Here is a 15,480-nt window from a genome sequence, read left to right on the forward strand (position 1 = left end):
AGGTTAAGAATGGACCTCCAGAATGAATTAAGTACTTAACCCGAGGTACCACTGTACACTTGTTTCCTGTTCCCTCATCAGCGCTCCCAGTTAGGTCCTGTGCAAAACATGCTAAGGAAACTTGGAAATAAACAGAAAGGGGGACTTTCATCACTCCTAGGCAATTCCCTGGATGATCCTTGCTTGTCTCCTTTTAGAAAAAGTACACGGAGAAGGCAACTCCAGTCTTCTCAAAATAGTCAAGTAAGTTTTTGTTTCACAAAATTATAGTGAAAAGGCTTTGAAGGAAGGCTGTTCTACACTCGTTCTACACTGTTCTATACTTTGCTTGGCGAGGAGGCAGAAACGTGTTTTTTGTTTCTACCAGTCTTGTGTAGGTGTTGCCCTTTGGACAGTTGCATCTCTTAAATTACTTACGTGGCTAATTATCCCCCACAGAGATGAAATAATGACCTGATAAAGATCAAGGTGAAACCAATTTGATAAGGCTATAAAGTTCAAAGGGCCACATAAAGAGGTAGACAGGTATGGACTATGTCTTACTGTTCCCCACCCTTTTTATGGTATTAATGTGCCTTTACCTCACAGTATATAAAGTTATGCTTTGGGCTTATTCCCTTCTGATAATTTCAGGTCAGTTGTCAAATGAAGTAAAATGTGAAGTTAAACATCAAATTCTCTAATTCTTGTCGGGTCCCTCCCCTTAATTTGTGTGTGATGTTTCTGTCTGCAGCTTTAGGGACTAGAAACATGATTTTTAATTGAAGTTGTGAGACTCGGAAATCTGAATTCAGCAGAAGAGAGTCAGGAAGTTGGCTTTGTAAAGGAGAGTTTGGGGATGCTGGACTAGATAGGGCTCTGGTCTGATCTAGCACAGCTCTTACATTCTTAGAGCCCCAGAAGTGGTTTTTTTGTGTGGTGAGGAAGGTGAGTCAGTGAGTGAGGAACTTAACAAGCTGGAGGAAAGTGGAGCTCAGTTACTGCCCTTTGGGTCAGTCCCTAGAGCTGTTGTGCAGATCTTGCCATCAGTTTTTGAGATGCACTGAATGCATGTGACATGCTGCAGTGTCTATTAAAACAGGGCATCTTGGTTTTACAGTGGTACCTCAGGTTAAGAACTTAATTCTTTCCGGAGGTCCGTTCTTAACCGAAACTGTTCTTAACCTGAGGTACCACTGTAAAACCAAGATGCCCTGTTTTAATAGACACTGCAGCATGTCACATGCATTTAGTTTAGCTAATGGGGCCTCCTGCTGCCGCTGCGCTGCGGCGGCGCGATTTCTGTTCTCATCCTGAAGCAAAGTTCTTAACCTGAGGTACTATTTCTGGTACTACTATTAGTGGAGTCTGTAACCTGTAACCTGAAGTGTCTGTAACCCGAGGTACCACTGTACTTGGTTTAAGGCTGCTTGTACCACAATAATTTATCTGCAAAATATTACAGGTCTTTGTATCACCTTAACTATAAAAATAGGATATAATTAAAATTTGAATACTTTTTATATGTCCTGTGAAAATACCTCCAAGCAGCAAATTGGCATGGGCCATTTGTTTAAAGGGACCCAAATTTCTCCTCTCCTCTTTTGTATTTAAATATCCTGGTCTTTTAAAAGTATTCTTTTGCCAGTGCTAGCTTAAAGGGTTTTGACAGGAAATGAAGCTACTCCTTATCTTAGTGTTTTGCTCTTTGAATAGCTTATTACTTAAGCATGATACATTTTTTGTTATATGTTAAATGTGGTTGAACTGAAGCTTGAACTTCATATTATGTTTGATTCTACCTCTAAAAACTGCATCCCTGTATCAAATTTCTCCTGTGGAACATTGCATAACTTATCTGTATCAGGATATTGTGCATCTGTATCAGGATATTGTGTTTTGCATTTTCCTGCCCAGTATATCATTGGCTGAGGTAAACCTTTGAGATATCACAACACTGCTAGGTGTGCTGAATCATTACAGGGTAGAAGCGCAAAACGAACTTCACGTGGATATATCATTTTAGGCAGCGGCCCTATACTGAACTTATCTTGAAAACTGCTTTTAGTCTTTGTACTAGCCCTACAGCATTGTAGAGTTTCTTCATGTTCAGAAGTCATTGAATCCTTTCTGAACAGGTGTGGAAGACCAAATCCTATGTGTGCTCTTTTTAGTTAAATTTCCACAATGCCCATCAAACCTTATGAGCTCTTGACATGTCCAGATGTGGTGTGGGGAGGGGGGCTTCTTTCCCAGAGAATGGTAGATTGGAGACTTAAAAATGCTTCCAGATTATTGGATATGAATGAGAACATTGTATGAAGTTAAACTTGGAGGCGGCAATGAAAACACAGAAAATATGCAGACACTGGGCACAAAACTAATAGTTTTGACATGTGTTTGGTCTGCAGCTTGCTTTTGTAGGTGTGAATGATGTAAGCCCCAACCAAAAGTTGAATCCAGAGAGCTTTGTGTTTCCTTTCCTGTTTTACAAACCCTCGTCTTGAACCAGCACATAAGTAACACTCTCCATATGGCCAAAACTTTAAAGGTCTTTGGAAGCTAGGTGTTTATAGCCCCTTGAGTCTTGAACAAAACCTATAGAATAGTGCATCTTTATATAAAGCTGAACAGTGGTTGGATTTGTTACAATTTACTTCAGTTGACAGCAACTGGAAGCTAACATTTTAGTCAGGAAAGTTGGAGGCAGGAAACTATTTGGGCTGGTAAGGAAACAGTGAATACTACATCAATGAGTATTTTAAAGTCTTTATTTCTAAGACTCCATTTACAGAAGCTTCAGGCAAGAAGAAAACCAAGGGTTAGCTTCTGTGTGTTTTTCCCTGTAGACTGTTTTGCTGTCTTCTGCCCTTGCCTCCTCCGTTCCCTTCTTCCTGGGCTCTCTAACATTAAAACCATTAAACTAAATCTTGGCAGCCCGGCTAGGTTAGATTAGATGACTATAATGCTGCTTTAACATTTTTAATCTGCTAAATCGCTTAAGTATTTCTATGGCTGCCAAAGATAAGTCTCTAACTTTGAAGAAAGTATTGGTGTTGAGCTTTATTCTTGCTAATGGTCAAAGCCTTTGGCTAGCTTTTGTTTTCCTTGTTTCTGTTTTATTTTGAAGGGAGAAAAGTTGGGTTCTCACATGAGTCCAGCACCCATGAGTAAATTTAAGCCACTTCTCACATTAGGCATGTATTAATATTTGGAACATAGTATTGCATTCAGTGCTTGCATATGGAAGAGTTTAGTTTGAAGTGGCCCTAGCGGCCCTAGCGGTATACAGATATTGTTCCAAACATGACTCATTTTATGCAGCACTTCAGTGGGGAACTAGAATTGCATTTTTTTAAAAGGAAAGTTGCTGCTTGTGAAACTGTTGGAAAAGCTACTTTGGTGCCATTCAGATGTTACTTTCCACCCCTCCCAATGGTACTTAGGGTGAAATTTGCAGTGGCTTTGGGTCCACAAAGAATGCAAAATTGGATAAGGTTTTTGCCATTTTCTGCTGTGGGGAAGGAAGTATGATCATCAAAGGCAACTTCCCAATCTTTCTGTTGGTACAATCTGTCTGAAAATAAACAAATGACCTGCTTGCTATGTCTCTAGCCTGTTGAGTCTGCTTTGTCTTCTTATTCCTCCTTCAAGTCCTTTAACATGGCTAAATTCCTCTTGAGTTGCATACTTGTGGCTTGGAGCAATTGGCCTTGCTATCACTCGGTCTCCAGAAATCAAGTGTGTGTGCGTGTGCGCGCGCACACACACACACACTCTGATATAGTCAACTAGCCTACTTTGGCTGTATTAGCAGAACTATTGGAGTAGCATATTGTAGGGCAGGGAGGACTAGTACAAACTGGCTTTCACAAAATAACCATTTTGATTATCAAACTGCTGTGGCTTCATGCATGAAAGACAATCTTACTTGGCTACGAGTGATCGCCAAAGAAGAATGTAAAATTTTCCATGTACAGCTATCTTTTGGACCTGGTAGTTCAGTAACATGTGTTGACTACTACTGTGTGTACTACAGGCTTTACTCAAAATGTGTTTAGGAACTGTAGCTGGTGCCAAATGTTGCTGCCCTGTTTTATTAACATGGTCAGATTGTAAAGTTAAGTACGCTGGTTTTGGTTTAGATATCTGATTACTACATGTAAAGCTCTAGAATAGATGGTCTAAGTACAGTAAATTTGAGTCTTCTCTCATACGAAACCCCATGATTAAAGTCTTAAGAACCTTTACTTGGGGTTCTGTATAACCATGAAAATAGATCTGTGGGCACATGGAACAGCCCCTGTTTATGGCATGCACTTGATAAACTTCTTCAGGCTACATCACTTTGCAGTTAAGACATCAGTAAGAACTTTTCTTGTTGGCTATATTGGGGACAGGTCTGGGTGGATTCTTGTGTGAGAAGAACGAACCGCCACTTCTAGAGGTGTCAGTGTGGGTCTTCTGCATTTTATACTCTATTTTCATGAATGTCATGTGCTATTTCTGTTGGCATATGTTTAAAAGACTGTTTCAATAGAGATGTTAATGAATTTCATATGTTAATTTTGCACTGTATGACGAGTAATTGCTTTTTGCTATAGCTACCACCCATCAGTTTCACTGAATTTTGGTGTGGTGAGGATGAATAGAAACTGTTCTGCATGCTGTTCATAAGTTTTGTTAAACTTTTGTCTCCACCCCCTCTTCTTCTGAACAAAAAGCTTCCAGTGCATACCTCATTCTAAAGTCTTAGTTACCTGCTTCATTTTCTCTCCCCCCCCCCCAAACTGTTGCTATCCTTCAGGGAATCTGAGGAACCTTGTGCATTTGCCATGGGATCATTGCATTGTGCAGAGGATACTGGGGCATATGCTCCAGAGTGTACTGTTACTCTTGGGTCTCAGTCTCCCTGCATCATCTGAAGGTGCCCTGGAAATCCCACACCAAATGAGCAGCTGTGTTCACATGTCATAGAAAGCCATAAACTGTGACTTACTACGACATATCAGCTTGCTAGTGCACACTGCTGAATCACTCCTGTTGCTTTCTTCCCTTTGAGCTGGGAACAAGAAACTGCACACCCTGGTTTAGTGTGACTATTGGAACCCAGTCCTTTTTGTCTTTCTCACCAAACAAACCAGGTTAAACCAAAATTTGTTACTGACTTAGCAGTTCTGGTTTGTTTGCGAGAACAAACATGGTTTGGTTGTATGCTATTTTTGTAAGTTGCTTTGAGTTTTCGTAAAAAGACTAATCAGTTTAATAAATAATAATATTATAATAATGAGCCTTGGTTGACACATCACTCTAAGCCAGGGCTCATGGTTTATGGCTCCCAGCTTGATGAAGGGAGTAATTCAGCAGTGTATAGTAGTGGGCTTCTGCTCCATAGCAAATCAGTTTATGACTTAGCGTGATGTGCAAATGCAGCCAGTAGTCCATAGAATTCTCTCCTCGCTCATTGAATGGAACCTGTTGCTGTTTTAAATATCAATGAGAATTTCTTTGTGTTGCAGATTTAATACAGTGCACAAATGAGATGAACGTAAATATCCCACAGTTGGCGGACAGCTTGTTCGAAAGGACAATGAACAGTAGCTGGGTGGTGGTATTCAAGTCACTCATCACAACACACCATCTAATGGTGTACGGAAATGAGGTAACTTATTACTGCAGATCACTCATACATTAGAGAATTGGCTTATTCAGTGCAACCTGGCTTTTTGCCCTGCATTGGGGATAATGAATGGTATTTAAAAACAGCCTGAGGCTTAACTAATGCATGTTCCCTGGCAAAAATTGTGAAAGCGTATTTGGATGATCTTGATCACTTACATGCCATAAATAAGTTTGTAAGTGTCTCTGAAACAGGGATTGGTAACCTGTATTCCTCAGGACTTCAGCTCAGATTAACTGCATCTAGCATGGCCAGTGGTTAGGGATCTGGTCGAAAGACATTGAGGATATAGATCAAGTGTGAACAACTTGATCTATAGTATTTGTGAAAATTGTTAGTGTTAATTTTGTCTACAGCTATAGAACTGAACTATAGAAAATTCAGAAAGGGTGGGAACAAGTAATAGGGGCAGTTTAGAAATAATCAGCTTGCAATAATTTCTGAGGAGTAATGTTACTTTTTGCATTCCACAGTCTTCCTTAGGTTCTGCATCTCAAAACAGGTTTTTTGTTTTGTTTTGGTTAAATATATATCACCCCTTCAGTAAAACTATTAACACATTTGTTCAGTTGTGCATTTCCATAATGCATGTGATCAGTCATAACTTGGGAAAATGCTGAGGATAGTGTTTGAACATGAATGATTATTTTTTATTTTTGTGGCTACATATTGCCTGAATTCATTTATATCACAGAACCATAATCCTTCCTGTTGAAGGGGAGGGGAGATGAAGTAGGGCATTTTGCAGAACAATGGTGCCACATCACCATGTGAAATACATTCACGATCTCATTCTTAAAACACTTCCTTACCTCATACTATGCTATTACAAAAGTTTTATTTATACTGCTCAGTTCATGTATTTTGCATTGATAAGGGTGTAACCAGAGAAGGAAAAGGCACTTGTGGGCTGGCTGATGAATGAATGGGACTAATATGAGTCATTTGAAGTCTGCATCATTTACCACATGGTTAAATTGTTTACTGGCTAAATGTCACCAATGCATGTAAGTTCATTCACTGTTCAGAGTAGGTCATAGCTGTAGTGATCCAGTCTTCTTGTACAAATGGGATTCAATGTGTGCTAGAATATATATTTATCTTAATATATTCTTTTGCTGCTTTTTACACCAGTGCTTCCAAGTGACTTATAGTACGACAAAAAAAAGACAAAAAAACAAGAAGAAAAATATAAAAACAGCAGTAAAACAAGACCTAAAATGCTCACCCAGTATATACTGGGGGCTGTGCTCCTGCTTGCATTGCTCACCAAACTCCGCACTCCCCTTTAAATCTTACCAATCCCCCGGCTGAATGAAGGGTTGCAGCCGTGAGAAAGATGGATGGTCTTCCTTTGTCCACCTTGGGTGTTTACGTTCACATCTGTGTAGTCAGTCATTATAGGACTCAGGCAAAGGAACAACGGGGCAGGGTGTGTGCATTAACGGCAGCCTTGGAACTCTGGGGATGTTGCTTTTGGCCCAGTTGCTTCTCCTGAGGGGTGCTCCTTTATCCTGCATGCTGCTGACTTATCTGCAATGCCTGGTATGTGGTGCAGGAGATAGCAGTGGATCCACATTCTGGCCATTTTCCCCATTGCCACAGTGCTGCTCTTGCATCCTGATCAGCTGCTTGGGATGTGGAAGCAGCAGATGATCTCCAGGCTGGCTGGGGATGAAGAAGATGGCCAGTAGCAGTGACAGCCAGCCTTGGACTGTGGATCCTTTGGGTAGACATCCCAGGGCTGGCAGACAGTGGAGCCAGCAGAGCAGGGTGGCTGCTGCATCCTGTTCTAGCTGTTTGTCTGAAGCTCAACTGGGCTGCCCACTCACTGCCTCTCATCACTCTATACTTCATATTGCCACTTGCTGTGACCAAGCAAACTGCAGCATGATGACACTATTACAAGTTAAATATAAGAAAATGAAAGAGAACACACTATGCCCACCCCAGTTAAAAGGATGAGCACAAAAATATTTGTATTCAGAACCAGCCTTACATTTCTTGAGACTGTATGCACTGTGGTTCGACTTACAAGGTGAATACCTATTTTTTACTTCCAGGATGGTATTCCTGTCTAAATAGCTCTAGCTCATCAACTTGGATAGTTCGCTTTAAAAAGCAGGCATTTGAAGTGCCTTTGGATCCGTGCGTGAGAGGCCAGCATGGGAACTGCTCTGGTTTGCTTATTTGGATTGGACAATTTGAGAAGATTTCTCTTCTGTACTCACATCATCACAGCTGAATCAATTCAGACATTACGCCAAACTGTAGTTTGAGACCCAAACTGTGCTTGCTGGGCTAATGAAAGCTGTAATTCCAAACCCTGGAGGGTATCAGATTGGGGAAGCCTGGCTTATAGGCATTCTGACCTAGGTCACTCTATGTTAATGATAAGATACACAGAAAGAGCTACGTACAATTCCAGTCAAATAATCCAAAGTCTTTTTATCCCTTCTAGCGTTTTATCCAGTATCTGGCTTCCAGGAACACATTGTTTAACTTGAGCAATTTCTTGGACAAAAGTGGATTGCAAGGTAAATCATTTGGTTTGTTTCAAGTGAGTCATGACATCCTTGAAGGTGTCTTTATAGATAGCAGCATCATTGCTTCGGGACTCAGTTATCATTCTGAAAAGTGTAACCCTTCTGGTGGAGACCTCTCCCAAGTGCTTAAAAGATATTTGGACTTCTCTATATTCTACAACAGTCTGCAGTTGAATAGTAAAATGTCCACATTCCCCCCCCCCCGAATTAACATTCATAAGGAAATTCATTAACATTCATAAGGAAATAACAGATAACACAGACATCATCTTTAGTATGCAGCTAATGAAGCTGGCCCATAAAATGATTTCTACAGTTAGAGAGTGAGATGTACAAGTTCTAATTTAGTCAAAGGAGAAATGTGGGAGAAGAGGAAGCTCAGGGCATGTCTTTGTCTAAAATCACTTGTAAATGGAAATCTGTGCTTTTAATTTATTTGATTCTCACAGTAAGTTAGATGTATTTGTCCATAGGGTCCAAATGATGATCCTGTGAATTTAAATTGTTACGTTCTTAATGTTTAGTCATAAGTGTTCATGCAAAACAGGGAGCTAATTTGTTTTGTCTTTCTCTTCTTTAGGGTATGATATGTCCACATTTATCAGAAGATATAGCAGGTATTTGAATGAAAAAGCAGTTTCCTACAGACAAGTAGCTTTTGATTTCACAAAAGTAAAAAGAGGGTAAGGATTACATTGTCTGGAATAAATTTATCTTAAGGTGTAGCCTACCGTTTATAGCTTCTGTTCTAATTACTCATAAGTTTACTTAAATGTAAAAATGCAACTTCAAACGAATAATTGACCTCTAGAAGGTTAAGTCTTTCTACCAATGGGACCAAGATCTGTTTTTACACCACTGTGCTTTGTGTTCAAGCTAGGTAATGATTTGGTTCCCAGGTGTTATTTATTTATATGTTTTTTAATTAGAAGGCTGTGTGCATGTGTGTGTGCTTTTGGGAAAGGAAGAACTTTGCAGATCAGAGGGTTGATGTAGTGCTGATCTAAATAACTGCAGTGAGTTCTGCAGCTTCCACAAAACACATTTTGTCAAAACAGTCATATTAAATTTGGCAATTAAAAGTGCGAAGTGACGAGCAAGTTTAATTAATAAGTAATTCTGGACTTGAAGTTGGAAGGTCAGTATTTTTTATTTTATTTTTAAGCTGGCAGCAAGGGCTTTTAAGTTGATGAAGGCTGAGAAAGGAAGGCAGTCCTCGAAAAGAATTTTGGATATAAAATTCTTAAAACTCAAAAGTATGTACTGGAGGGAGTCAGCACTATGGAGCATATTTGAGTGAGCTTTTAAATGCTGGTGTTTTGTCAAGTAGTCTGGGAGAAGAGACATTCCAAAAGCTCTTCACCAGTAGCACCTGCATTTCCATAGAAGTCCAGCCCTTTGCTCCCATTCCTGTGCCTTGTGCTATCAGGCTTTTATCCTGTCTCTGCCAGCCCTGCGTCTGTAATCACTTGCGATTGCAGCCAACTATGTGACTAGTTCTACACACCCAAGGAAGCTTTAGATTTGTGTTATTTTAACAGCGATGCTCTGTGCTGCGTGTCAAATTTCTTTTGAAACTTTGGAAAGTTAAAAGTATATGATATGAACGTAAGATCCTTGCTGTGTCAGACTAGATGTCAATCTAGTCCATCATACTGCTTTAACAGTGACTATTTACTGCTTTATAGGAAGCTCATAAGCATTATTACCTAAGGGCAGAGTAGATTTGAGGGGGACAGGAGGAGAAGTTCCTTTGCATAAGCAGAACAACTCACACAGTGATTTCATTGGACACCAGCTGATACAACTTGCACTGAAAGTAGTTCAAAGGTCTTGTGACTTCTGTGTTCTTGAAAATTTGAAATGACTGACGTTAAGAGTATAAAAAAATAGAATGATCAGTAGAATTCTGTTTTGCCATTTTTGTTCCTTTAATTGAGTCTAAAATGTTTAATAGTAATGACACACCCTTAAAATCTTGACTGAGACACTTAGGAACTTGGATAGCTCTTGAGTTACTCTCAACTTAGTAATGTTTCTCTTGCTTGTTGATCTTCTTGCTTGCTTTCACAGCAAGTAGAATCATAAAATCTTAGAGCTGGAAGGGATGCCAAAGGTCATTTAGTCCAACACCTGCCCCCCCCATTCAATACTTTTGAGTTTTAAGAATATCAGCTAAAGCTTCTGTGACAGATGGTCATCCAACCCCTGCTTAAAAACCTAGAGTAGGAGTGAGTTAAGTAGTTTAGCTCACAAATACAATCCATACGACTACACAATAATTTAAAATATTATAAAATGCCTTGCATATCTAAACATGAAGCTACCAATATCCAATAACTTAACATCCAAATGAAACTGCAAAGCTTGCCGCATTAGCACTAAGCCCCCCTTCCCCCAAACCATTTACACCTAGAGTCAAAAGGCCAGAAATACCATGGGAGTTCTCCTTGCAGGCCCCCTCCCCCAACTCCTGGGGCTGGATGTTGGGGCAAGACATCCAGTTTTCCCTGTTGTATTCAGACAAATTCCATGGTCTGGGCAGAGAGCAAGAGGCCTCCTATTATCCTTACTGGTCTGGCCTATTGCTTTTATGCATGCACGTAGGTTGCAGAGGCAGGGAAAAGGGGAGGGAGAAGAGCAGAACACCCTGTGTCAGCCATCTCTGTGTGCATCATGCCAAATATGTTTTGCTTACTGATGTGTTTCTCACTTCTCCTTTGTCTTAGTGCTGATGGGGTCATGAGGACTATGAATACTGAGAAACTCCTAAAAACAGTACCAATAATACAAAACCAGATGGATGCACTTCTTGATTTCAATGTAAGTGTTTTAGTTACGGCATCGATAAAGACTAGACTACCTACTCCTGGTTTCATAAAACACTACCTCCTAATGCCTTATAAATGCCCTGTTTATATTTCTGCCCTTTCTGGATAAAGGTAGTGAAAAAAATGTTAGTCTCCTATGAGGAAGAAAATGTTTGGTTCTAATATGTGTTGGTGATGCAAACGGTAATTTTTCTGAGTTGGCAAATGCTAAATATCTTAAACTATATGTTCTCTTGGGAGCGATAGACAGATGTTCTGATAGGAACCGAGAGCACCAACTACAGGAGCAACTTTCCCCAGCACCTGCATGATAGTTGGGGGTCACCGGCACACCCCTTTGTCACTTGGAAAGCTGCTTGCATGTTTTTAATACTTGTGCAACTGCTGCAGAGTTCCCAAAGCCAATGAGAGCCTTTATTTCACCAGGTTGTCATGTCACAAATTTATAGTGCACAATGTCAAAAGGCAAGACCGATCTTTGCCCTCCATACTGAAGACAGGAGATAGCTGTGGATGTTTTTTCAAATTGAACTAACTTCTTTCTTCTCACCGACAGGTCAACAGCAATGAACTTACAAATGGTGTAATTAATGCTGCCTTCATGCTTCTCTTCAAAGATGCCATTAGACTCTTTGCAGCGTATAATGAAGGGATTATTAACCTGTTGGGTAAATACTACTTTTTTTACATCTCTTCATTGTACTTAGTAGGCAAGACAGTGATCTTTGTTTTGACTTCCTGCAAGACAATTTTAAACTGCCTTAAAGAGCTGCTTCTCTTTACATGTAAACAGAAATATGTAGGTGCCTAAACACAAGCTAGTCTGGAGTATTTTTGGCATGAAAAATGACTTGCTTGAACTATAATTTTCTTGTCCAGCTACCACACAACCAATCTGCAAAGCTGACAATTTTCTCTTTGGATCTTAGGGAAGGTGACAATTTTGTTAACTAATTTAGCTTTTGGCACTCTCTCTTTAGGGCGGCTTTCATAAGTGGAATTTGTGGGTTGGAATACTTTACACTTCCTCATGGAGAGCTGCCATACCTCCAGAGGAGAGTGGAGTCTGCTAGGCATTCCTTTGTGCTTCTGAATAGGGTTTGTCCCACATACAATGTGAAGAGGAAATGCTGGAGTTGATATGGGAAAGTTAGTGTGTGTGACAGTCATATATGCATTTGTACAAATAAACAATGAATCCTGTTAGGCATGCGTAGGCAACTCTTTTAGTATGCTCCTGCTTCTCTTTAATGGCGTCCCAAGCAGCAGAAATATAGCAACTGAAGCACTTAATCTTTGGAGGTAAAAAAGTTTCACCTGAAGTATTTCCAGCTTTCAGGCTGCAGTTGAAAGGGACTGGGGCAGTCAACAAGAGCAACAACGGGAAAGAGCTATTTTCTTCGTGCTATAATTTGTGGGCTTCTCAGAGACAGTTGTTTAGCTGCTGTTCGAAATAGGATGCTAGGCTAGATGGACCTTGGGTTTGATTCGGCAGGGCTGTTCTTAGATTCTTGACGCAATGTATCTGCAACAAGATTAGTGCATGGTACGGTATGGCCCAGTTGTGCCATTATTATTATTATTATATTCACTTTGGTATACAGTATGTACCTACCTGCTAAATCTTTATGCATTGGATTGCCCATACAGGAATGAAAGTTGAGCCAGTAAAAAAGTTGAAGCTACTTACTAGTACTTGGTAGGCCACTGTGGTTCTCATGGATTGCTTATAACATGAATGGTTGCTGTAAAGTAAAATGAGGATTGTGGTGCAGCATGCAGCAGAACATGCTCATTCACAACATTAGAATAACTTTGGGATTTTGTTGTGGGTTATATTTTGTTGAGGAAAATTTTCCTAGTTTGCCTGTCCCTTCTACACCATGTTGAGTATTTAATTTCTATCTGAAATCATAATCATTGTGAGAGGGGGTGGTTATTGTTTTGTTTTAGTTTTATGTACTCTCTGGGTTTCCCCCGCATTTATATGCTGTGAATCACCCTGAGATATTTGGATAAAGCTTGGTATACTACTACTATACAACAAATGCTGACAAACTCCTGCCAAATAGGTGAAAGTAAAAGTAAATAAATCCCAAAGTGTGTGGATGTAAATAAATAAACTTGATTGAGTTTAGTCTGTGAAGACTGGAAATTTCATTCAGTAACTCCACAATTTTGACGCTCACTAGATTTGCACAAGATTAATACCATTCCCTTCTGGCTGTTGACACCCTCTATTTTGTGCATTCACTGTAAAATAGATTTCTGGACTGAAGGAGTCACATTGCAATCACTTTTTGGTGTCTGGTTTTCTGCCTGCTCCAGGGAAATGGTCACCGTTAACAAAATCAGGCTTGAGTAAGAGGAGTTGTTCTTTAGTGCAAATTCTTAACATGCTGTCGTTCTTCAGTAATATGTCTAGAGTGACTTAAATACAGCCTTTGCAAATGCAGGGTTTTACTTTCTAACTATAACCATAGACTTATGATTCTAACTTTTACCTCAGTCTGAGAACTTGAGGCTTCCTTCTATGTCTTACTTTGAAACTGCTGTTCCTGCACCTTATCTCCAGCTCTTGAGCCTAAACATAAACACATGATAGAGTGAAGAAGAGTTTGGTGAAGGGTGAGGGTTATCCATTTGCTTGGCAAACACCTCTGATCTTTGTGACTGGTTTACTCATTTGGCTGGTTTGGATATTAGGGTGAGCCATAGCTGAGGTTGGCAAAAATGAACTTAGCCCAAGCTTGCACACTCACCCCCCCCCTCCAAAAAAAGAAAAAACGAGCTTGGCTGCACTGAGAACTTTAGAAGCTTTTGCTTCAATTTCAGATTAACTGCAGTTTGTCATGCTGTCCAAGCTGGGTTTTTTCCACTAACCATAGTCAAGATTAACAACAGTTGAGGGTTTTGGGTGACACACCGAACTGCAATTAATAAAAAAAGTAAGCAAGCTTCAAATCTCCTTGTGGCTGCACCAGAGGAGGGGGTAATGTGCAAACCAAGGAGGTGGCTAGGGTAATTCTTGTAATGGTTTAGCATTTTGTTTAAATGACATCAGCACTATTAAACTGTAAACAAACACACTGATGACTCTTATTTTTTAAATTCTCTTATTTTGTAGAAAAATACTTTGACATGAAAAAGAATCAATGCAAAGAAGGCCTTGACATATATAAGAAGTTTCTGACTAGAATGACAAGGATTTCTGAGTTTCTCAAAGTTGCAGAGGTAAAACTTACTGGTCCATCGAGTTCTGTCATCATTCAAAATGACTAGATGCTATTAATGAGAGTTTTATGGAGATCAAATGGTGACCAATATTTTTGAGCTAGAATGCTTAAAGTGAGCTGAAGACCCATCCACACTAAGTTAGGGTGCAGGGAGAATATTGGTTCATTCAGAGCTGCCTAGGAGATAGATCATATGACACCAAGTAATGTGTGTGAATGAATCAGCCTTGTGGTGGTGTACACCCAAGTATTTTGAGCTGTTACATATTGAATGGAAGGATGGCAATCCTGCACAAGTTTCATCCCTGCATGCCTTTCTTAGATAATTCCTCACATGGACAGAAGTATACAGTGGTACCTCGGGTTACATATGTTTCAGGTTACATACACTTCAGGCTACAGACTCTGCTAACACAGAAATAGTACCTTGGGTTAAGAACTTTGCTTCAGGATGAGAACAGAAATTGTGCTCCGGTGGCAGCAGGAGGCCCCATTAGCTAAGGTGGTGCTTCAGGTTAAGAACAGTTTCAGGTTAAGAACGGACCTCCGGAACGAATTAAGTATTTAACCCGAGGTACCACTGTACTCATGTTTTGGGGTGGAGAATTGTTTCATCTTGCATTAACTTAATATGTGTAATGCTATTTCTAAGCTTCAGTGACAATGAATGGGTTTTGAAGGGACAAATGGGATAGTTAGGGGAGAAGAGGGTCTATATCAGGGGTTGTAAGCCCATAGTCCACTTCATGCCCACAAAGCTGCTTGAAATGCTAGCCCACAGCATATTTGGTGGTAACTTTTCTCCTCCTGTTTCACCACTGTTAGAATGTCAAAGCACTCTAGAAGCAGGAGGGAATGCTCCTTCCTGTTTCTGCAGTGCTTTGACCTACTAGCAGTGGTGACATGCAAAAGGATGAAACTTTAACCATTCCCACTTTTTGTTTTGGCTGTGCCCACTGCTGGCATGCAGCCCTTTGGAGGGTTGCCAACAATGAATGCTGCCCTCAGACCAAAGAAGGCTAGTCATTCCTGGACTATATCTATTGTGATATCCAGCTCTCCGCACCCCCTAAAAAAACCCTCAAAAGCATTTGCTGGCAAGGGTTGTATATGCGTCCTCACACCACCTGGGACAAGAAGTTGAGCTTGGAGCTCTCTCCCCTTCCCCGTAATAACACTGCAGATGGGGATAAAATGACCTTTCCACT

General features: G+C 40.2%; 1 protein-coding gene across 8 annotated transcripts in view; it reads left to right on the forward strand.

Moving 5' to 3' along the window:
• PICALM (phosphatidylinositol binding clathrin assembly protein) overlaps positions 1 to 15,480 on the forward strand; it is a 64,646-nt gene that overhangs the window by 20,810 nt on the left and 28,356 nt on the right. For all 8 annotated transcript variants that reach the window (XM_081197361.1, XM_081197364.1, XM_081197358.1 and 5 more), the window contains exons 2-7: positions 5,499 to 5,641; positions 8,121 to 8,196; positions 8,786 to 8,888; positions 10,935 to 11,028; positions 11,593 to 11,704; positions 14,164 to 14,270. In XM_081197361.1, coding sequence (XP_081053487.1) covers positions 5,499 to 5,641; positions 8,121 to 8,196; positions 8,786 to 8,888; positions 10,935 to 11,028; positions 11,593 to 11,704; positions 14,164 to 14,270 — 635 coding nt within the window. The remainder of the gene's footprint in view (positions 1 to 5,498; positions 5,642 to 8,120; positions 8,197 to 8,785; positions 8,889 to 10,934; positions 11,029 to 11,592; positions 11,705 to 14,163; positions 14,271 to 15,480) is intronic.

Source organism: Podarcis bocagei, assembly GCF_964188305.1.
Source record: "Podarcis bocagei genome assembly, chromosome: 6".
Lineage (NCBI taxonomy): Eukaryota > Metazoa > Chordata > Lepidosauria > Squamata > Lacertidae > Podarcis > Podarcis bocagei.